Below are 23,319 nucleotides of genomic sequence, written 5' to 3'. Positions count from 1 at the left end.
CAAGCACGAAGTGCAAACTTCCGCAGATTTAGTTTTCCTATCTGTTACATGGGCCAGTCTCACCATCTTGAAATCACTTGCAACCCAACTGGCATTGAGTGGAATTGCACTGGTATGAATGGGAGGAGATGCATAGCATACTTGGTATGACAAGGCAAACCACCTGGGTTTACTGCCACTGCCTGAATACACAAACACACACACACGGCTCTCCACACATGCGCATGCACACACACACACACACACACGGCTCTCCAACAGTTTGGCTATTTCTTATGTCTCAACTAAGCAGGGACCATTTTACAAGTTTCTGATGTATCTGCAGAACATAGCCCAAGGAGTTAATCTGTTCATGGTTGAGTAGCACTTTGAAGATGAAAAGTGCTATATAAATGTTCAGAGTTGTCATTAAGGAGCGGGGAGTGTGACAGCAGAGAGGAAGACTTTAGATATTGTTCCACAGAGCAGCTAAGATTTGCTGATAAGCTTGCTGCTGCAGCAACCCAAAGCTATGAAAGTCTCTCAGTAAGTACAACAGCAGCAACTGAGATCTTGCCATTTTCCCCTTAACACTCAGATTTGAGACAAAGGCTGTATGTTCATCTGGACACCGTAGGACTCAGATCCTGACTCTGCCCAGGTAATACAAAATATTGCCATGATTAGTTTGACTGCTAATCATCTTGTGAAGATTGCATGTCAGGCTTTGTGGATTTGCCCTGCATACTGTTCATATGGGTATGCTTCTCTAACCCATTCCTCAATTTCTTCTGTCAGGTAATATTAAAATCACTGGCCCTCCAATCAGGCTTCATGCGAGCCCAAATATCGATCCATCTGCAGGGATCCAGCTGCAATGTAAGGCCGGTACAACCCGAGCGCACAACCCGAGAACACCGTACAACCCGAGCGTGTGCTCCACTAAGCCAGCTGTAAGCATTTGTGACTCTGGTGGGCGGACTAAGGAAATATGATCTCTTCAGTCTGATGGTCACATAGCAAGCTCAGAAAAACAGAAAGAAACCTCCCCATTTGTGGCTGTGCATGTGTTGCACATGCACCCAATGAATGTCAAAGGAAGAGAAATAAGGAAAACAGCATTTCTCCCTAGGATTTCATCTTCCCAGCAAAATATTTCAGGTCTCTGATTCACATCAAAAAAAGGGAGAGGGAACTCTGGAGCTGTTGTCTTATTGCCGTTCCTCTTCCGTGCTTATCTTGGGAAGTTCAGCTCGTGTAATAAATCTGAGCATGTCAGCCCAAATGAAGTGCGTATTCATTCTCTTTTACCAGTTCACTTCAAGGAAAGAAGACAAATTATGCCTTGTGAAAGAGCCATTTGCTATAAAGTGTAAAAATGCTTTAATATTAATATTTTGTAATAAAATTCATGACATATTTATAAACACTCTATCAAGCATTTACAACTGAACCACAGCTGAGAGCCTGGAACGGAATAAATAAGCAAGGACACAGCTAGTATGAAATATACATCTTAATTTTATAATTGTGTGTGCTTTATTCTTTACACAAATGGAATGGACGCGGAGAATATTTACACTTAACAGGAGTGAAAGCTGTATAGTGTATTTTGTAAACGCCAGTTCCGATTCAGTGTACCCCAAACCACAGCTGGATTGAGAAACATCCTGCTAAAGAGAAACACATCATCAAAGGTGTCAAACAAAAGCAGTCTACTGTATACAGCCTGTTGCACTCGAAACTTCAGACTAGCTGATTCCAACCCAGGAAACGCAAATCCGGAAACGAAAAGGATTAAAAGTTCATTATCCCGCTGGGACTTAACAGCCGTGTTTCTTTAGATCTTTGCCAGCGTTTTGCTAGTGGTGCATCCTACCCTCACACGTAGTCTTATATCAGGCCATCATTGTCACTTCCCTGTTGTTACTGAGGGTCAGACCATGCGCAGCACTAGCTGAGTGTGAGGGACACTGGTATGGTGTGATTCTCACTGTTTTCGAGACAGACTCAAAAAATGTCCAGTGCCCAGTAGCTCCTATTGTTTTCAGTGGGCTGCATCCTTTTGAATATCTGGCCATGGACTGAATCTCTGGTGACAGTTTACATAGCACCTAGGTTAGTGGGGTCTCAGTCCATGACTATAGGAGGCACCACAGTAATGCAGATAGGAAAAAAAAAGCATAGATCAAAGTGGGAGCTGAGAACTTGTAAAAGCATGACCCAAGCTGAGGGCACTGAACACTTCTGAAAGCTTGGCCCTTAAACCCATCCAGTCGCTTTTATAAATGGATTTTATTTCCTAAATATTGGCCTAACTAGGAGCAAATGCTAGCTACATATAACTTAAGGTGGTATACACTGGATGAATGCCACTGAAACCAACACAGCGACAGCAGTTTATGCCATCTGGGAATCCATCTTCTTACTCATCTACTTTTATATATTTACTGCTTAGCAATTAGGTTTAATTTACTGTCCGATTTTGACGATGTTTTGTGCCCTGTCATACTTCAAGGGAACCGCCCTTCTTTTAATATAATGATGACCTAATTATTACTTCTGAGCTAACTGATGACATCTTATGGGACTGGAGAATACACTGACTCAGTCGAAAAATGGGCGCAACAGCATGAAAGTGGTCATACGGTGAAACCCATGCATAAAGAATGGTTCAAAGAAAACAATGGAATTAAATGAGGCAACTGACTGAAGGCTGCCTTTTGTGAATGGAAACAGAGGCTGGCTTTAACTCTGAGCCTTTAAGAAGAGAACAGAGACTTCTGTTCTTCAGGCTTTTTCTAAATACTTACATGTATGGTGACATGCTGAAACATCCTTTTGTGGATTTAATGGAAAAAACCAAAGACGTGATTCAGCTGAATTTTGATAAGTATTTAGAGCAGTGCAAGTGTCCAGGGACAACAAACAAACTCTCCGGAGATAAACCATGTTCATAGCGGGACAGTGATCGCTCAGTAGGAGTTAACTGACAATGACTCACCATTATTATTTGCTCAGATTCAGCACTGCTCTCCAGGATGAGGATTTGAAATTTCAGTGCAACAGAGAGATCTCTTAACCCTGGCTTTTGCAGGGTGGCTTCTAGGGCCCTATCGACACTGGAGCACTAAACCATGCTAGCTACAAACACAGTTACATTACAGAATATTTATTTAGAGACATCCTTGAATACCAAAGAAATTATAAAGCACTAGCACGGGCAGGGTGCCTCTGTATCTGTAGGAAGAGGGAGCTAAGCAAAGAGGAGAGGCTCTTAAACTGGCTCGTGATTCTAGCACTAGGTAGTTAGACTCTCAGAGTGAAGGTTCACTGAGCCCCATTAGCAAATACTAAGAGAGCTCAGTGCTCAGGAGATGATGTGCAGGAAGGAGAAATAAATAGTTTGAAATATTGCACAAATCTGCACAAAGAGAGTAAGATGTCAAAGTGATCACTCATGGGTGGACAGCAAGCCATGATATTTTTTGGTTCAACTTAGACCCTATGGTGCTACACATTGTGCCAGAACATATGAAATAGCACCAGTGATATGATCTGGCACTTTCCCTAAAGGGTCCAGCCTTTGCATGTTGTCTTGTGTCTAGACACCTGCAAGTCCTTTACATGGATAGAGTGAGAATCTGATTATGCTTAATGGTGTTAGCACCAGTATGGTCTGAAGTGCCAAATGGTGACGGTTTGGATTTTTCTTTTTTTTTTTGCACCAGATGTCACTTTAAGTTAACGTCAGATTTCTCTTCCCCCTTTACCACCCAACGTGACTTCGAATGTGGCTGCGATACAAAAATTAGCTGCAGCATGAAGAATGTGATAATGTGAAATGAAAAACATCAGGACACAGGACAAATGGAGCCGTAAGCCCTAACAGAAATAAGACCTCTCACTGCTTCTCTTGGTGATTTTTTTTTTAAATACATACGTTTTATTTAAAAAAAAAAATATATAAGTGCAATGGCAACTCTAAACTGGAAGCACAAACAACAGACAGGGAAAAATAAATTATGTTACTACAGTAACCAAGGACTGATGGAGAACTGATTGTACTCAGCCATAGTGTTACTGTTCACTGTAAAGCACAGCACATGACAAAACAAAACATTTACTAATAGTATCTTAAAAAGCTCCATGCTGAACTAAGAAACAAAGAAGCAGATCGGATTGCTTAAAAACAGAGCTGAGAATTAGAACGGAAGTTTCTGCTTTAGGATACTTGGTTTTCAGTTTAGATGGCCTAAAGCCTAAGTTGAGACAATGGTACTTTGCTGACATGGAAAAACCCATGATTTCCAAAGATCTGGGGTCATCGTGTGGATTTCGGGAAATGTATCCAAAAATCTAAGCTTTCATTTCTCCGGTTAGCTTTAAAAAAAAATTTCTAGCCCTTCTGGTTATGAAGATCACTTGGAGACTCTACTGATACACTTGTCTGCTGACCAGGCAGATAAATTAGCAATTAAAAGAAGCAACAGCTTCTCACAATCATCTTAATAGGGCATTAACCATGAAGCCTAGTGATAGCCCATAAAGTGTCCATAATTATTAACCCTGTCACTGCTGATGGCTGCATTAGGAACATCCAGCTAATCTGCTCATCTCAAGGGCAGCTGGAGGTACTTGTCATAGGCTAACAGTGTGTAGCAATGTAAGTCTTGAACAGGCAAGTACCTGAATATTCCCTTGCTCGTTCAGATAACTTAAGTGCTTGGCAATAGTCTTAAAAGGTAGGGTTGAAGCAGCCACCAGCTCAGAAGTACCAGACTCCTGTAGTGCACTAGGCAGGAGTCTGCAGGTTTTCTATAAAACGTGGTCAAGCAGCAGCAAAGGTGATTCAGTTTAACAACATCATGTATTTTCTAAGGATCCTCCTTGTATGCTACAGTGAAGTATGTCATCAGTAGACAATGGAAGGGCCCAGTGAACCAGAAAACAAGAAGTCCCCACCCTCTCATACCCCAAATTGAAATTCCACAGATTTTCCCCAAATCCCCCCCAAAGATCCACTGCTCCATATCATCTTTTAAAACCCTTGTTGACCAGGAAATGAAATGAAGATACAAGTTATTCTGTGGTCTACTGGCAAAAAAGAATAAGCGCTTTTTGCATTTCACTTAAAGAATCAGGAACAATTATAAAACATTTTCAAATGAAGCTTATGGTTCCCTTTGGAGGAGAAAATCATAAACTGCATTTAAGTCACTGAGATTTTGCTTCTGGAAAAAATAATCAGCTTCGGTTTAAAGATGCTTCATGTTTACACTTAAGAAAAAAAATCTATCCTATACGGCAGTCAATTCAAGAGTTCTTTCCACAGGAGTTCATCATGGTTAAATAAAAGAAAGAAGGAAGATTAGATTGAGGAAAAAAACCCTTCAAAAAACAAAATTGACATCTACAATTTAAGAAGTTAGATGGTTTGTCAATATTATTAGAGAATCTGTTGCAAAAAGGGGTATTGCAACTTGAGGATCCTCTTTACATTTTACAGCCAGACAAGGGTGTAAATATTTAATCTTTCCATTAATTAATCTTTACAAAATATCTCACAAAAACATTTTTCACCTATAGAAATTAGTTTCTATACATCAATATATTTTTATTTTATAAATTATTCCATCTTTAAGTGCCTTCTGTCTGTATAAATGATAAAATAGACAATCAAAAATTTTAAAGCTTTTCCCAGCTGTATCCCTCCTTGTCAGTTTAGGTACTGTGAATCCTACTCTGTGTGTGTGTGTGTGTGTGTGTGTGTATGTGTGTGTGTGGTGCATGTGTGTGCATACACGTGATGGGAAATGCTTCCATTCCCTTTCTACCCCCAAATTCCCTTAACATAATCTACATGGTTATTGTTTCCTGATGTCACAGAGTATCCAGAGGAGAAAAGGAAATGCTCGTCTTGTTTTCAGAAATCAAAGGATGTGCATAGTTACCAAAGTTGAGGTGTACCAACTACAGATGTGCAATGACAAGCTAAGGACCAGATCCAGCTCCTTGTCAAGTCAATGGGAGTCCTTCCACGGACTTCAGTAGCAACTGGATCAGGTTGTCTGGGCTTGATCCTGCAAGGTGCACATGGCCCCAATCTGTCAAAACACTTATACCCATGCTAAACTTTAAGCCCATGAGTAGCCCTATGGAAGTCAATGTGACCGTGCAGCGTAGAGTAAGATTGCAAATGAGTCCAGGTCAATGGGACTACTCACATACACATGAATTGGGGTCAAGTGTTTAGAGCCTTGCAGGATCAAACCCTCTATGAGGTTGAAGAGCTGGGAACTTCTCTTTAAAGCGATCAACAACTAACATACTGAGCTCAGCCATTCGATCAGAATGTCCTTTTGGGCACAGTAGGTGGCTAGCTCCCCTTGACAGAGGGTCTCCACATCAAAAGTTTATACCTACAACTGGTGCTTTGAGCACATGACAGATTCGCTTTATAGGGTAGAAGTCTTGTTGTTCCTACCCTTTTGACCCATCAGTGTCCTTCATGGCTTCAAACACTTTGTGTTGTACATTCATAAAAATTCACATTGACTGCAAGAACATAAATGCAACAAAAACAGGAAAGCCTCCAAATAGTATATTATAGTTTTCTTCTAAATATTCTTCTCTCATTATCAGATGTGAAGTGACTAATTTATAATTTTTCCTTTGAAGGAATCCAGATGAAAGGCCCGGATTGTTCTTCAATTACAAGTTTGCATTGATTATATATATCTTCTAGGCTATCTCCTTGGACAATAGCTGTAATGAGGAAACATACCAAACCTTTTTTAGTGAATATATTCTGGAGCATCAATTATCAGTACAATTTCAGTGTTAACATGGGATTCGTGAAATGGGAAGAAATAATAATACATGCAAACTGTGTTGTGTAGGGAATAAACATGGACTATGAAGGTGATAAATGAATCCAATACAATGTCAACCCACCATAAAAGTTATCCCTTGCTACTGTTTATTATAAGACCATTTAATCGGGGCTCACTTCTACCTCAGCAGGAGGTATCATCCTGGAACCTTTCATCCCAAAGAGGGCCTGCTCTATAAGGGATGGGTTTCTGCTTTTGGAGTCAGGTTTTATACTTTGCTGGGGAACCTCCAACAACAGGTTCAGAACAGATGCATTAATCAACCCATCTATTGACAAACTTGGAAACCTCAGGGAAAGAGTAGTGTGGCTTTCAGAACTAAAATCCGGAATCTCAAAGGATGTAGGAGCTGCAACCCTGAGTCTAATGGCTATGTTTTAGGTGACTAGAGAAGAACCCACAGCCCCAAATATACATTACATAGGGAAAATGAGGTGCGTCAGCCAGCACCCCAATGAAGGAGCTGCCTAAGCCAGCCTATAGGAAATGATTAGGACAAGGGAGTGCCTTAAATTTCACTGCTCTCTAAGTTTAGGGCTGGAGGGAGGCATGCCCATCTACTGGGTATGCACAATGTTGAATCCTCTCCTTGAGTTGGGATGGCATTCTCTGTTGGTCAGTGCCAGTCTGGTCACATGGCATTCACCTATTAAAATCAATGGCAGAAGTCTACTGAGTTCTGTGGGGAAAGAATTGTGTCAGTGAGGGCTTTTCACACATCACTGAAGTTAATAAGAGCTTTGCTGCTGGCTTCAACAGGAACAGAATCCAGTTCTTGCATATCCATTACCTTATCAAATGTACACGATATTGGAAACTTTCAACTCCCACTGATTTCAACATGAATTAATACTGTCTTCTTTAAGCATGCATAATGCTTCATACTATACATAAACCACTTGTGATCATGGACTGAATCTGCGGGGACACATTTTGAAGTATTTTGTACCTGTAAAGTATTCTCCAAATTCTTGTTCTAACTTAATTGCACGATCGTAGGTTTTCTTGGCTTGTTCCTCTGTAAGACGTTTATTCATTTCCCTAAAAACACATTGAAAGCAATAATTGAATTACTGAGTCTGCATAAACCAAGATTGAGCAACGTACTCAAAGATATGCTGTATCTTTGTAAGTTATTGGGCTTGATACTAGAATTTCCGGGGTTAAATGTAAGGGGGTCAAAATACACTATCACAATAGTCACTTATGGCTTATCTCTGTGTATCATTGAAAGTTTAGGGATCAAGAGAGAAGAGAATGTCTCTTATCATAGTGCATGCTGAGAGAAGGGTAAGGAGGGCAAGATGATCACTCCCAAAGGGGACCCTTCTGACTGATAGACTTGGGACTAGGCTGTGTGTTGGGCAAACTCCCACTGAAGTACTGGGGCTGGTTTTGTTCCATTTTTTCATCAACGACCTGGAAGAAGGCATAGAGTGCACCCTAAGCAAGTCTGAAGATAACACCAAGCTGGGGGAAGTAGTAGATACACTGGAGGGTAAGGCTAGGATTCAGAGAGACCTAGACAAATTGGAGGATTGGACAAAGAGAAATCTCTTGAGGTTCAATAAGGATGATTGCAATGTCCCGCACTTAGGACGGAACAATCCCATGCACAGGACAGGCTGGGGGCTGACTGACTGGGCAGCAGCTCTGCCGAAAAGGACCCAGGGGTTACAGAGGACAATAAGCTGAATATGAGCAAACAGTATGCTATTGTTGCAAAGAAGGCTAATGGCATTAGCAGAAGCATTGCCAGTGGATCAAGAGAAGTGATTATTTCCCTCAATTCTGCACTGGTGAGGCCACATCTGGAGTAGTATGTTCAGTCTTGGGCCCCCCACCACAGGAAGGAAGTGGACAAATTGGAGAGAGTCCAGCAGAGGGCAGTGAAAATAGTTAGGGGGCTGGGGCACATGACTTGTGAGGAGTGGGTGAAGGAGCTGGGCTTATTTAGTATAGAGAAGAGAAGACTGAGATGGAATTTAATAGCAGCCTTCAACTACCTGCAGGATGGTTCCAAAAAAGATGGAGCTGGACTGTTCTCAGTGGCGGCAGATGACGGCACAAGGAGCAATGGGCTCAAGTTGCAGCAAGGGAGGTTTAAGTTGGATATTAAGAAAAAAACCTCTCTCAGTAAGAGGGTGGTGAAGCACTGAAACAGGTTAAATAAAGAGGTGATGGAATCTCCATCCTTGGAGGTTTTGAAAGCTCAGCTTGTCAAAGCCCTGGCTGGGATGATTTAGTTGGGGATGGTCGTGCTTTGAGCAGGGGGTTGGATTAGATGACCTCCTGAGGTCCCTTCCAACCCTAATTTTCTATGATTCTATACTGCGGCTAGAAAACACTGTTTTTCCCCAAGCTCCTTAGCATGAATTTAGTCCATATGTTTCTCTGAATACAGGCACTTACATTCTTCTGTACCGTCTTGCCTTACATCTCCCCCTATTTAGTCCCCTATATTCCTTTTGTTTGAAGACCCTGACCTGGTCTGTTATTCCCTTCCCATTTCTTCAATAGCAGACCTCAAAGGTGAACAAAGTGGGCTAATATGAGTTTAAATTCAATGATCAAAATCACAGAAAACTGTGAAAAACAAAACTCCCAACAGAAAAGTAAGCTTCATGTTGCATATCTGTCAGAGTACCTGTTTCTGTTTTTCTTGTTAACTGTGTAGTTTCTATATCATGAAGTGTACAAGATAAAAATGTACAGGGTAATTTAACGTACAAGATAAAGTACAAGAAGAGGTACAAGATAAAAATGGTCCAACAACACTCTAAGATTACACCATTTCATGATTTGAGGGAACATTTATGTTCGCAAGGGCAGCATTTAATAATTGTAAGAAATGTCCTGTCATGTATGTATGTGCATGTACAGCCATTAATATTGCATATTGTAACTCACAAAGGGTAGAGTCCATATTGACTTAGTGCCTCATGTACACCAGGAGATGTCCAAAACCTTAACAAAAACATATAGACCTAGTTTGTTTTACCTTTTCTATTACACAGTTTATTTTTGTTTCGAATAAGAGGGGACTTTGTCCCAAGACAGGGGAAGAAAGAAAGGAAACATCCTATATTCCACATAACCTGATTTAATCACTGAATCATGTGAATATGCGGTAATGGGCTGCATATAGAACATGTGCAATGTGCATTGGGAATTATGTGCATGATGATGCATAAAAGAAGATGTATGAAGGGCCACGATAGCATGGATTTATTACAGCTGACTGACTACTTAGTTTCTTTCATAGGATATAGAAATCTGCCTCCTAAAAAGTACAGTAAACGTTGTGGAGCTTAAAGCTACAAAAATATATTTCTATTACTGTCTCTAAAGCAGCTGTCTGCATAACTAAGCCTGTAACCCTGCAAAGGTTGCTCTAATAATCATGTACTCTGTATAGCAACATCTTAGTAAATGTATTATGAAGTACAGCCTTTCTCCAGGAAGCAGATTTACAGTATACAAGACAGGGAAGGCTTATTGCAAAATTAAGGGTTTTATTAATAGACTAGGGATTAGTATATGCAAATTTGTCCCATACTGCTAAGTTTGTAATACTCCCAATTCTATGTATTGGAAGGATTGTTATCTAACAGATTCCAGGCATGAGCCTCTTTTGGGCTAAGGCCTTGTGGCTATAATGTAAAGGGGTTTAAACGACACCTACTTTAAACCTCCTTTGCAAATTGCGAGAATAGTGTAAATGAGATCTATTAGAGATCAGACCCTTTATCTTTAAAGAATCATTCCAGCAATAAAGCAGCTTTTTGAGTTTTATTTCTGTGTTTTTTCCTGCTTATAGCAATATTTTGTCTATTGCAGTTTTGGTTTGTTATGACACTGACTCTGATAATGGTTTTCTGAGGGGAAATAATGACTTAAGTATAGCTAACTGGTTCATAACCAGGTATTGGTCCTGATATAACTATTTTCAGGTAGGCATGTGATTTTTTTGCTTGAATAGGTTATGAGTATAAACCTATAACAATTAATAGTGAAGACACAGTTATATTGGTATAAAGGTACAGTTCCTCTTCCCACTGGGGAACTACTATAATTATATAAAACATCTTGATACAAGATCCACATCATCCATAGTAGGTAGGGCTGTGTAAAGCTTTAGTTCCTGATTTGATTTGGTGGAGATTTGGCCTGATTTGGTGGCTGAATCTCCAAATCTGAATTGAATCAGGAGAGACCCTTTAACCTCTCCGAATCAAATCAGAACCCTCGGAATTGATTCGGAGAGATTCGGAAAGATTCGGCGATTCGCACATAGACACAGCTTTAAACATTTTTTCTACACAACTCTAGGTACCAGGTGGCTCGTGAATGCTGCGATGCTGGGGCAGATGGAGCGTCCCACAGAAGCGCAGGGGGCTCCCCAGTGCACTCAGCAGCAGATCTGGAAGTGGACCAGATGCACATCTGCTCCACTTCCAGGTCCACCAGTGAGTGCATGGGCTCCCCCCCACCCCACAATCCCCCCAGCTCAGCAGCTGGTGCTTCCTGGGTCTGGGGGGGGGGCACCTGGGGTCCCCCACAGCTGATCGCTGAGCCAGGGAGGTGTGGGGGAGGAGGGGGAGAAGAGGGGGCCCAGTGTGCTCCCTTGCAGACCTGGAAGTGGACTGGAACTACTTCCAGTCCACTTCCAGGTTCACTGCCAAGCACATGCGGGGTCCCCTTGCACTCCTGTGGGATGCTCCATTTGTCCCACCATCGCAGCATTCACAAGCTGTGCCTGGTACCTCAAGGTATGTAGAAAAAGCATTTAAAACTGTCTATGGCTGAATTGCTGATTCTCTGAATCAGCATTGAATCTTCAGATTCAGATTCAGCTGAATCGAATTGGGGACAGTAATCTGAATCAATGAACTGAATCTCTGTCTCTGATTTGGGCTGAGTCCGACTTCGAATCGAATGTTAAAAGCCATGCATATTTATATTCAGAATTAATTTTTGGCAATGTTTGATCCATTAGGCACATATTAAAGAGATTATTGTGGGACTATGAACTGTTGGGGAAAGCATGTTCCAGTCATTTTAGGTGCATTCTATGCTTCTCTTAACTTTTGTAGTAACTGTCTTATTCTGCTTGCGCTGGCTACTCATATAAACCTTACTACTACTAATAAACACTGTTGAGTGACAAGGACCCTGGGTGTTTGCTGATGCCAACAAAAGCCTTAATTTCTAATGGAAAGTTTCATTTGCAGAGCACTTCTAGAATAAAATGCTCAGAAAGCTATAGAAGTCACTTATTCAAACTGCAAAAAAAAAAATGGATTTTGCATTGTTTGTCTCTTCAGTGCTGTCAGCTCTGATGAGATTTACTTGAAAGCTTTTTTTTAATTCTAGTGAAAGTGAAAAATAGCCTAGCAATATTTTTGATACATATCCTTAAGGAAACTGCCACTAACTCTACATAATTCAAGAAGACCTAAGCTTAATATTAGCATTCTTCTGTTTAATAACAGGCGAATAGTCATAATACATTACATCCATATAGCACTTTTTGTCCAGTGAGCTCAAAGTGCTTTACAGAGCTGGCTAGATATTGTATTAAACAGATAAAGCCTTTATATTATTTTTACCTCTACTTTTTATATTATGTCCCTTTGTGTGTGGGGGTGTGTGTGTGTTTAGATTTACATGCTCCTCAGAGCGTTTGTGCCATGCCAGAGGCAATGTCAGTATTCAACAAATAATGAAATCTTTCTACAGATGGGGAAAACCCATATTGGTTAGTGATTTCTCTGAAAAAAAAGTGTGATGGACACAAAACGGAGGCTGTCAGACTTTCAAGTCCATTCTGAAGCAACATAATATCATAGGAATATAAGGCTACAAGGTGCCTTGGGAAGTCCATCACCTTGACCTACGGCAGAATTGAGTATGATAGACTATCCCGAGGTCAGACTGATCTTTGTCTAACCTGTTCTTAGGAACCTTCAACAGTGAGGATAGCAGAGCATCCTGCTTAACCATCCTCATAGAAAGATTTTCTTAATATCCAACTTCAAGCTCAAATTGCATTAAATTAAATTGGTTACTTCCTGCTATGCCTTAAGTGGATGTGGAGAATAACTGATTGCCATCCATATCCTAAGGGGTGCACTTGGTAGTCATGTTGGTCTGAGACAAAAAGACATACAAAAAACTAGAGCTCTTGGTTCCAACATGATACCTTTTAGTTGGCCTAATAAAAGGTATCATTTTGGGACCAAGAGTTCTAGTTTTTTGTATATCTATATTCTAACAACTTTTCATGTAGTGAAGAATGTTATCATATCTCCCCTCAGTCCTCTCTTTTTTAGAAGTAGCAAGCCCAGTTTTTTTAATCCTTACTCATGGGTCATGTTTTGTTTCTGTTGCTTCCCTTAGGACTGCATTTAGTTTGTCTACATCTCTCTTGAAATGTGCTGCCCAGAATTGGACATAGTATGCTAGCTGAAGCCTCACCAGTGCCAAGTAGAGCAGAATAAACATCTCCTATGTCTTGGAGCAAAGCCATATAAAAGTGAACATGTTCCTGCTCATATTGTAGGCTCCTGCGCCACTTAAAGTATGGGCACACAGATTAGTTACTGGAAAGTAAAAGAGGGATGGGGATTTACTGCATATTAGCTGGTCTGCAGAAGCTACGTATGTGTACACTCTTACCTCATGGTAGAGCTCAATGAAAAAACTACAATCATTTAACTGTCATCTACTGTAGGCATGCACCCACACAGTTAAGGGCACGCACCCACACAGTTACCACAACGCACTTGGTGTCTTCCTCACCCCTTAGTAACTACGTTGCATGCACATATTCCTGTAGATGAGACTCACGTTAATACATCCAAGAATAACCTTTGCTTTCTTTGCAACAGGCCCACACTATTGACTCATATTCATTTTGGGTACTGCTGAATCCCCAAGCTCTTTTGTACCACTTATATTTGCGCATCTATTTTTTTTCTTCCTTTGTCTTTATTAAATTTTATTTTCCTGATTTCATTTTGCATGTTAAGCCTGTCCTCCAAAGTGCCGCCAACCCCTCCCAGCTTGGTACCATCTGCCAATTTTATGAGTGTACTCTTTCATTCAAATAGTTAATTGAAATATTGAATAGCACCAAATCACAGACACATCTTTGCAGACCCTACATGTCTTCCTAGATTTATATCAAACCACTGATAATTAGTTTCTGACTGTGATTTTTCAACCACTTCTGCTCCCACCTCATGATAATTATCTGCATGACATGCTTCTAGTTTGCTTATGAGAAAGCTATGCGGGACAGTATCAAAAACTTCATTAAAAATCAGCACATATCATATTTATTGCTTTCTGCTTATCCATTAGGTCAGTTATCCTGTCAAAAGAAGAAAATTAGATTGGCTTGACAGGGCTTGCTATGGACAAATCCATTTTGAAGGTTTCTGATCACCTGATTATCTTCTAGATGCTTACACATAGATGGTTTAATAAACTTGTTCCAGTTCCTTTCTGCACATTGAGGTTAGACTGAATGAATAATGATTCCCTGTGGCCTTTTTTCCTCCCCTTTTAAAGACTGGGGCCATGTTAGTGATTCTCCAGTCCCTTGGGACCTCAGCCATCCTCTAAGAGTTCTTGAAGCATATGCTCATGGTTAGTAGTCTATCTTGGCTTGCTCCTTTATAAGATACGTTTCATAAGGACAGCTCAATATTACCGTATATACACGAACATAAGTCATTTGATATTCTAGGTTTCTTTTGATTTGTTTTCTATTGACTTTGCAGAACAGGCTAATGCTGGCACCCCCAAGACAGAGGTCTAAAAACAGTCCCAAAGAGTTCATACTTACATCAATGGTTCCCAAGATTTAGGCTTAATGAAGATAGCAATGGGATACAGTTGTGCAACTTGTAGTCGCTTAATAGCATTTCCTGATACATCAAGTATACAGTGCTTGCCCTGTTGGAAACAGATGATGAGATGTTTATTTCTGTAGTGTGCATTAAAATTCAATGCTAAGAAAGGAAACAATTCTACAATGCAATGTTCCAGAAGAGAATCACCACTGACGCACCAGAAACAGGGTGGACTCCAGAGCATTTATTTAGCAGTTTATTTCTAAACCATTTCTTTTGCTGTGATGCCAATATAATACACTGAAGATACAGAAGCAAACGTATTTGTCTGCTTTGGAGAATCAGTTAAGATCCAGTTAAGGGGGTGTTGGTCTTTAGATATTTAGGGGACTAGAGTGGGTCTCAGGGAAGGCGTGGGGCTCAATTTGTTATACAGTAGTAAAAAGTCATGGTCTTTGCTGGTCTAGGTGCTAGTTAGACATCCAAATGTAGCTAAGTGTCATTTCTGGCACTTGGGAAGATTTTAGATTTTGTTTCCTTACGTGTACCTCCGCTTGCCTTTCTCAGTGTATGGCTCTTCAATGGACAAGATCACCTGGATAGGTGCATGCAAGTCTCTTAAAGTGTCTGTGGAAAGACATGACAACTGGCAACTGTTTGATACCGGAGGAGAAGGGCTTGCCCACCTTTCAACTCAATAGACTAATGATTCCAGTGGGACAAAAGGGGCTGGAGGACATCTCTCTCACCTTTTCAAAAGGACCTCATCTCCTCCTCCTCTGACACCCCCCTTTTCTCTCCATCACAAAGTTATCAGGTTAAAAGGTGGGACTGCCCTCATCCAATGTCACATTTTTTCTCCAGGCATGATGTGGAAGACTGATATGCAGTTATGAACCTATCTGGGTGGCTTTATGCTGCATATGTGGCCATAGTGGTAGCCTTTCAAGCATGCTTCCACTTGCACAACTACATTTGGACATATAAAAGCATTTAGACATATAAAAATTACATGGGACTTGGCCTTTAACTTCTCTGTGACTTATTTTTCACATGTAGAGAACATGGCTAACAACAATTACCTCCCTTCTAGAGAAGTCTGTAAGGCTACAATTATTAACATGTGTAAAGCACTTCTTGCAAAAAATTGTAGTGACAATACTTCCTATAAATCACTTTTCATCTTCAGTCACTTTAAAAAGATTACCTACGCAAATATTCTGGCAGCTACCACAATGGAAAAGGTGTGTATCCATATTTTACAGATAGGGAAGCTCAGAGGTTAAATCACTTGGTGAGGGTCACAGAGGTAGCTCATATCAGAGCTGGGAATAGAACTCGTGATATTTTTATACATGCAGAAGGTCACATCTGATAGGTAGCTTTGGTGTGAGGCAGGCTCTGTTGCACGTGCAGTAAAAATAGTGTGTCAGCCTACCCTTTCTGCCACAAATCTCACAGACTGCACGCTAGTTCCATATAAATTATCATTGTACTGCCCAGCTTCTATAAATTTGTGCTCCTGGATGTCCTTTTCCATTTGTTCTCGCGAAGTGACAAAATGATAATCTCTCCCATCCACTTCATAATCACGCTTTGGTCTTGTAGTATCTGTATGTAACAAAAGATGAGAAAAATCAAGCTGTTTGTAGGCAACACCTGAGGCAAAAACTACTACTTAAGAACAAGTTATGCAAACCCTACCCTGGGGCAAATAAGATCCGAGTTGCAACTTAGAAATGCTGCCAATACTTTAACAATCATCCCCCAAAAAAAGGCCCTTTTAGTCTTTGATAAGACCTGCATACTTGGGGTGACTGAGGTCACAGAGGATAGAGGCAAATGACTGAAAGGCATCCAAGATGTTCTCCCATTTAAACAGCACATTGTCTCCTATAATCATTCAAGAAGAAAAACCAGAAACAGACCGCAAACTTGGGTAGGGGTTGTCTACACTAAAAAGTTAATTTGGATTAAGTAGAGTGGGAATTCAAAGCACAACAGATCTTTTGGAATAGCTCCATGTATAGAGACGTCATTATACCCAGGTATACTTTGAAAGGAAATTATTTTATTTTGTTCTGGAAAATGGAGCTCATCTGAATTAATTTGAAGTGGTGGGTAGAGGTGAAGGTTCTGTATGCATCCTCCTTATGGAAACAGTTGGAAAACAGCGGCCATCTGGTATAATTTGATTCATTTCAAGGGCAAAACAAATGTTTTGGAGATCAGCAACCTCTGCAGGACCCAAAAGGAAGCAGCTGTACTCAGATAGCCATGAAAGCACCCATGCCAAATGCCTTCAGTTGGGTAACAGCTGATTACTGAGTCTCTTCCCCTGGACGTACATCTACATGTGCATTAATGTGCTGTAGTTACAGCGCATTAAGTTTAGTACCTGTAATAACTGTGCAGTAGTGCCGGCGCATGCCTTTTTAGTAACACTAATGTGAAGTAGACTAATTCTATTGCGCATTATCGAAATAGCACAGCTTTTGCCATGACATGTTAATGTGCAGTAGAATCAGTCTACCGTGCATTTAGCTTCTTGTGTAGATGTGCCCACTGTGATTCACACCTACCGCAATCTGATCTTATGTTTCCAGGAGCCTGGATGTTCCACATCTGCAACTAAATCGTCAGATAATACGAATTACCTTCCAGGGAGCTATGACAATTTATACCAGCTTGAAGATCTTTCAGACTGACACTGATGTCATTAAACTAGTCCCTTCAGCACATATATATAAAACTTCCTGGACACTGGGTCTGTCTGTGTGCTCTGTTACAATAATGGAAAATGAATAGTAATTTAATTGATAGGTTTAATTAAGGGCTCTTAAGTCCAACAGTGTTCAGGCGGTGTAATTATACTGGCACCAGCATAAAAATGAAGGAGGTTTATCATTAAGTCTTTAAATAAACAGAACCAGCTGTCATGGTCCATACAATAAGCAAAGCAAACTTAACTGAGGGACAGATTTCCTCCCAGGTATGCTGACAGCAAATACAATATAATCATGGAATTATTCTGGCTTTCTAGGGTGTAATTTAGAGCAGAATCTTGCCCACAGGATTCTCAGAGTACTCATTCAAAATATGAATTTGTCTGTATTATGAGGTTTGATAGATATTTAGAAATCAGAAATTAAGAGAGAGAGAGAGGGAGAGAGAGAGGGAGAGAGAAAATTGAAGAAAATAGTCAATTCTGATGAAACCAGGCAGGGTTTTTATCTTCAATTCCCACTCTACTTAATCATCAGTAGCCTACCCATTGGCCTGCCAGAGGTTGGGTCTCTGGCTCCAAGGTCCTGCTAGTGAACTTGGGCTTCTAGGGTCATGGATTACTTGGAAGCAAGGAACCCTCTACCTGCCCAGGCTCCCTAGCTTCATGGTACACTGGTAGGCAGGCTGCCTGAAGCTGAGCATCCCAGGTCTTTCTTACTCTACACACTGCCTGCTCACTAGTGTAAAGTTTAGCTAGCTTGTATGCTGGGTTGCCCACCTTGGTGGCCTGCCTGGCAGACATCCTCCTGAGTTCCCCAGCAAACCAACCAGGCGAACAGCCTGGGAGCCAACTGGAAATGCTCAAAAATTCATTTCTAGGTATTTCTGAACAGATATATATATATTTTTAAACCTTTCTGTTCAATGGGGAATTCTGAATTTCAATTTAATTTTTTTTTCAGAAATATGAATTTTTCCAACTCCTACATGGCTCTACAAATAGGCACTTCTTCATGGAAGCTCTGCTAACTTTGGTACCTTCCCCTCAAAGATCTTAGTAACTGATTTTGAGAAGAGCAATTGCATAATACATCAGTGCAACTTTCGCAGCATTTCACTGTGTATGAAACACCAAGAATATAACTCAACTACAGAATAAAGGAACAGGTAGAAAAACAGTAGAAAAACAGTACTCACGTGGTACACACGATCCAAACTTATCAGGGAATTCAGATATCAAATCATCGTTGATCCGATCTTTCATAGGACCCAGAATAATAACTGGTCTAGTATAATTAACTGCATAACAGAAAGAAAAAACAGCTTAATAGAGATTATAACTTTCCTTACTCTGGCAGTAACATCAAATATTCACAGTAATTCATGGAAATAGTTTTCCTGTCCATAGGTTTGGATCAAAGTCTTGGATGTCAAGTCACAGTAATTAATTTTTGGAACGGAGAAGTAAATGCAAATGGATACTACTTAGTATGAAAGGCACAGATCCAGAGCTTTCTGATGAATGGCATATATCCATGCAGCCAATGGACTGTTGATACATAATGGGTGCATTTACACATGCAACTTACTGCAGTTGACTAATTAGCTCCACAGTAAAGCATTACGGTTTACACATGCACCAGTATTAAGGCAGAGTATATTAATTAACTCCACTGTAGCGGAGTAATTTAGTCCACCAAAACGCACATATAGATGGTAACTGGGGCTGGCTGGGGCATGAGGGTGCTAAATTGTGGGGGCTGCCTGGTGGCTTGCCCTGTACTGTAGCACTCCTGTGCCCCAACCAGCCCCTCCACCACCCAACACTGCCATCCAGAACCCAGGGCTACCTCGCCAGGCCTTCTGCCAGCCCAGGGCTACTTTGCCTTGGCTCAGGCTGCTATGGCCCCAGGCACACAAGTAATGTAGTCTGCCCGGGAGCAGCTGACTTTGGTGCTAATTGCGCCAGAGCTTATTGCATCACGCTAATAGCATATGTAGATGCACCCAGTGAGTAGCAAGTCTATTTACATTAGAAGCTCTTTGTGGCAGTGACTCTTTCATTCATTGCTTGTACAGCACCTGGCATAACAAAGCTCAAACCCTGGCTGCTTCTAGGCAGGATAAATATTAAGAGAAGCAACACAACAGCAGGTGAAACTTACTTTCCTGTCTTGTGACAGGTTCATAAGAAAGAATGCAGTCTTCTTGTCCCCCTGATAAGAGAAGAACGAAAATAAATTAAAACTGACAGGCAGCACTTCCGATAGAAAAGATTTATGAATTGCTTTGTATAGAAGCAGATCAGGTTTAATATTTGTCTCTGACTGCTCTAACCTGAACCATTCCAAAGTCTCTCACAACTTCACGGTAGTTTCCCCCCCCCCACTATTTGTTTAATTGTTTCCACTGACAAATGAGCTTTTTCAAGGATACAGTATAGCAGTAGCTATGGTAATGAAGCTTCTTCTACTGATTCATTAGCAGTGGTACTTCATAGGAGCCTGGCATGATTTTAACAGATCATGATTTTAACAGATAATTGTCTTGCTTGGCAGCTTATTACGAGACCTCCTGGAATACCCTAGGAAAAATTCTCCCATCTGCGATGGCTCAAAACGCCACTCAAGGGTATGCCTCTAGGCTGGTTCACATACTCTGGGGCCACATCAGTCCTCACAACAGATTCTAATTAGAAGGGCACAATGTTGACTCAACCCTCTCCTTACCCTCTGGGTATAAGTTTTGTGCTGCAACTTTTAGATAAGCAGTACAAAACCAAAACATTATCAATTTGACTACCATAGGGTTTAATGCATGTTCTAATATTCATTATTGGCCCATGTGATCACATGCCCTAAGAAAAAATGATTGGGTTTATTCAGAGAAGAGGAGGCTGAAGGGGCCACATGGGAACAACAATGTAAAAATGAGGAAGGTAATAAATTATTCTCCACGTCCACTGTGGATAGGGTAAGATGGAATGGCTTTGAGTTGCAGCAGGGAGATTTAGGTCAGACACTCGGGAAAACTTTCTAGCTGTAAGGAACATTAAGTACTAAATCAGTTTGCCTGGGGAAGCTGTGGAATCTCCATCACTCGAGATTTTAAAGAACAGGTTAGACAAACGTCTGTCAGGAATGGTTTAGATCTAGTTGATTCTGCTGTGGAGCAGGGGAATAGACTAGATAACCTCTCAAGGTCCCATCCAGATGTATTTTCTATGATTTGACAGGTAAACTCAGGGTCAGATAGGTGGACACAGGACCACATACAGTCTCAGGAATTTTGAGGACCTCCCACTTTATACTAGTCTCACTAGAAGCCCTTGGCAGATAGAGGAACCTGGATATATTCCTGGAGTCCCAAGCTAGTGTCCTAACTAGACAAGAGGAGAAATGAAGCAATGCCTGGTTTTCTCTCCCTCACCTCAGTTTAGCAATGAACCTAAGTGCTTCAATTTGGAGCAAACCTCTCATTTGAGTTCTGCAGTCATTACTGCACACAAATACAGTGTATGCCCTTCATGTCATTCTTGTCGACTATTTACTTGGGAAATGGAAAACCATGAAATTGAGGTTACAGATGGAGACAGCTATGCTTGGCAAAGGCATTCTATGACTTTTTCAGTTTCTTGTGTGAGTAATGTGTGCGCACCTCTCATTTTGGGTCTTTGTCAGATGTTTGTGCACACACCTTTGACAGCCTCAAAATATAGTTTGGACTCAGGGAGGTTCAGGATAATGACGTCTCACCCTGTTTATTGACTATCTACATTTCACACTTCACTTGTATGCGCTGAAAGAGATTTTAGTTGATAGAACAATTCAATACTCCCTTAGGGAAGGGCCAAGCAAAGATTTGAAAGGTGCTAAAGATTTCACTGAACAGGCTTCTCTCATTTCATCTGCCTGCACTTAAATGAACCTTTCAGCATGCAGGTCAACAAAGGGCATGTCTACTTGAGTCGCTTACTGCACAGTAGCCTAATAACACTGCATAGTAGCATGCCTGTCAGAAACTATGCTAATATGCTACTGCACAGTGTTATTAGGCTACTGTGCAGTAAGCGACACAAAAAAACCTTGCACCGGCACTACAAGTACTAAACGCTCAGAAACTACTGCACATTAATGAACATGTGGATGCATCCAAATATACAAAAATCTGATGCCTGTGGCAAGAAGAACTTAAGGAAGAACAAGAAGGTTAACACTGGGAATGTCTACACATGTGCATTTACTGTGCAGTAACTGAAATTACTGCACAGTACAGCTGCGTGTCTACATGTGCATGCCCATACTGTGCAGGAAATACAGTAACTGATGCTGACTTGAACGCATATTTGATATCTGCATCATGTAGGTATCAAATTTATGCCCGATTAGTTACTTTGCAGTAATGAATGTATAGATGCCTTACTGCACAGTAACACTGTGTGTGCACGCATGTGTGTGTGGACTGACTTGGGACTAAAGTTAGCCCCAAGTCAGTCCACACAAGAGCATTAATGTGTTTAATGCCTGCACGTGTAGATGTCAGCCTATTCACTCTTACTGTGCAGTAACTTACTGTGTAGTAAATTTAAGTTGGCATAAATGCATGTGTAGACATGCCGACTGTGTTGCTTTAAAAAAAAGGTCCCTGATATGTTTTTAGCCCCATGAAAACATGTGTCAGTCTTCTCTACAGCCTAATCTATTACTGGCATAAAATGATAATGAAAGAAAGGAAGGAACTGCAGGTCTTACTATACATTTTGGCCCAGTTCCTAATAGACACATGTTCGCATCATAGTACTGGCACTAAACTGGCACTTTCATCCCTGTTGGCAGTAACAACAGAGAATGGGCTATGGAGAGAATGCCATTTTTTAAATTTCATAAATGTTTCAAGAAATCCAGGCCAAACTTAAGTCATTTACAAAATTCCTGTTGACTTAAATTGGGCTGGGATTTTAACTATTGACTCAGGAAGCTATTTATCCATATGAGTAGACATTTTGGGTGCATCCAGACAAGTGTGGATGTGCGGATGACCCCAGGAGATCCTGGGGTCAAAAAAAAAACACACCAAAAAAACGTTGGGCAGTGTAGGTGGTAGCAGTGTACACTCCCCAAAACCGGAGCCTGGCTGGCCAGAGCCATTCTGCAGCTACCAGCCAGGTTTTCTGGCATAGGAGCACCACAGCTGCAGCTCTCTGAGGCCCACAGGACCCCAGGGGAGGCTTCTGGGGCCAGCACAGTTGCTGGCCCCAGCCTCCCTTACCCCACCCAGGCTAACCTGCCATGCACTGGAGCCTATGTGGCACAGACATTCCTTGGGAACAAGTAGCAGTGGCACACCTTGTGCCACTGCTACTTGTCCCCAGGGAAACACACATTCCTGCATGTGGGGATGTGCCCTTTGAAGTCAACTGGACTTCTTGCATTCTTAAAATTAAGTGCATTTTTAAATTGGGTAAGCAAATTCCTCAGGGCCATTCTTGAAGTCCACTGGGCACCATGGAAATCTGCAGCCCATCATTTGTTTTACTTGTGTGGATAGCGAGCACTGATCATCAGTTTCCATGGGCATTCATTTTTTTACCGTGTATGCTGCTGTGTGTGGGGAATATAAAATATATCTGATAAGTCTTCAGGGGCTGATCTGTACATCAGTTGTAAAATAACTGAAGCAGTCTTTGAAGTATTGAATATAACAAAGAGATACAGAATTAATTTATGGTGGGAACACTACAACAGTGCAATGGTTTCAGGGTGTGTGTGAAATTCAGTGGGGTAGAAGCTTTTATTTACCATTTAACTAAGCCTCATTTGCCACCCACCTTAACAGCTTAATTAGTGCATGCTGAC

General features: G+C 41.1%; 1 protein-coding gene across 19 annotated transcripts in view; it reads right to left on the bottom strand.

The window, feature by feature from the left end:
• Positions 1-1,405: 1,405 nt before the first annotated feature.
• DLG2 (discs large MAGUK scaffold protein 2) overlaps positions 1,406-23,319 on the bottom strand; it is a 1,617,582-nt gene continuing 1,595,668 nt past the window's right edge. For 15 of the 19 annotated variants that reach the window (XM_090030651.1, XM_090030653.1, XM_090030654.1 and 12 more), the window contains 6 exons: positions 19,630-19,680; positions 18,662-18,763; positions 16,176-16,348; positions 14,731-14,840; positions 7,825-7,916; positions 1,410-6,747 (listed from right to left, as the gene is read on the bottom strand). In XM_090030651.1, the coding sequence (XP_089886777.1) occupies positions 6,641-6,747; positions 7,825-7,916; positions 14,731-14,840; positions 16,176-16,348; positions 18,662-18,763; positions 19,630-19,680 (635 nt within the window). In that variant the 3' untranslated portion in view covers positions 1,410-6,640. Of the gene's footprint in view, positions 6,748-7,824; positions 7,917-14,730; positions 14,841-16,175; positions 16,349-18,661; positions 18,764-19,629; positions 19,681-23,319 lie in introns of all 19 variants that reach the window. The other 4 variants (XM_090030671.1, XM_090030669.1, XM_090030660.1 and 1 more) reach the window with 2 other exon arrangements.

This window comes from Crocodylus siamensis, chromosome 1 (genome assembly GCF_052110815.1).
Source record: "Crocodylus siamensis isolate JL-2025a chromosome 1, ASM5211081v1, whole genome shotgun sequence".
NCBI lineage: Eukaryota > Metazoa > Chordata > Crocodylia > Crocodylidae > Crocodylus > Crocodylus siamensis.
This window is presented reverse-complemented; position numbering and strand designations above follow the sequence as displayed.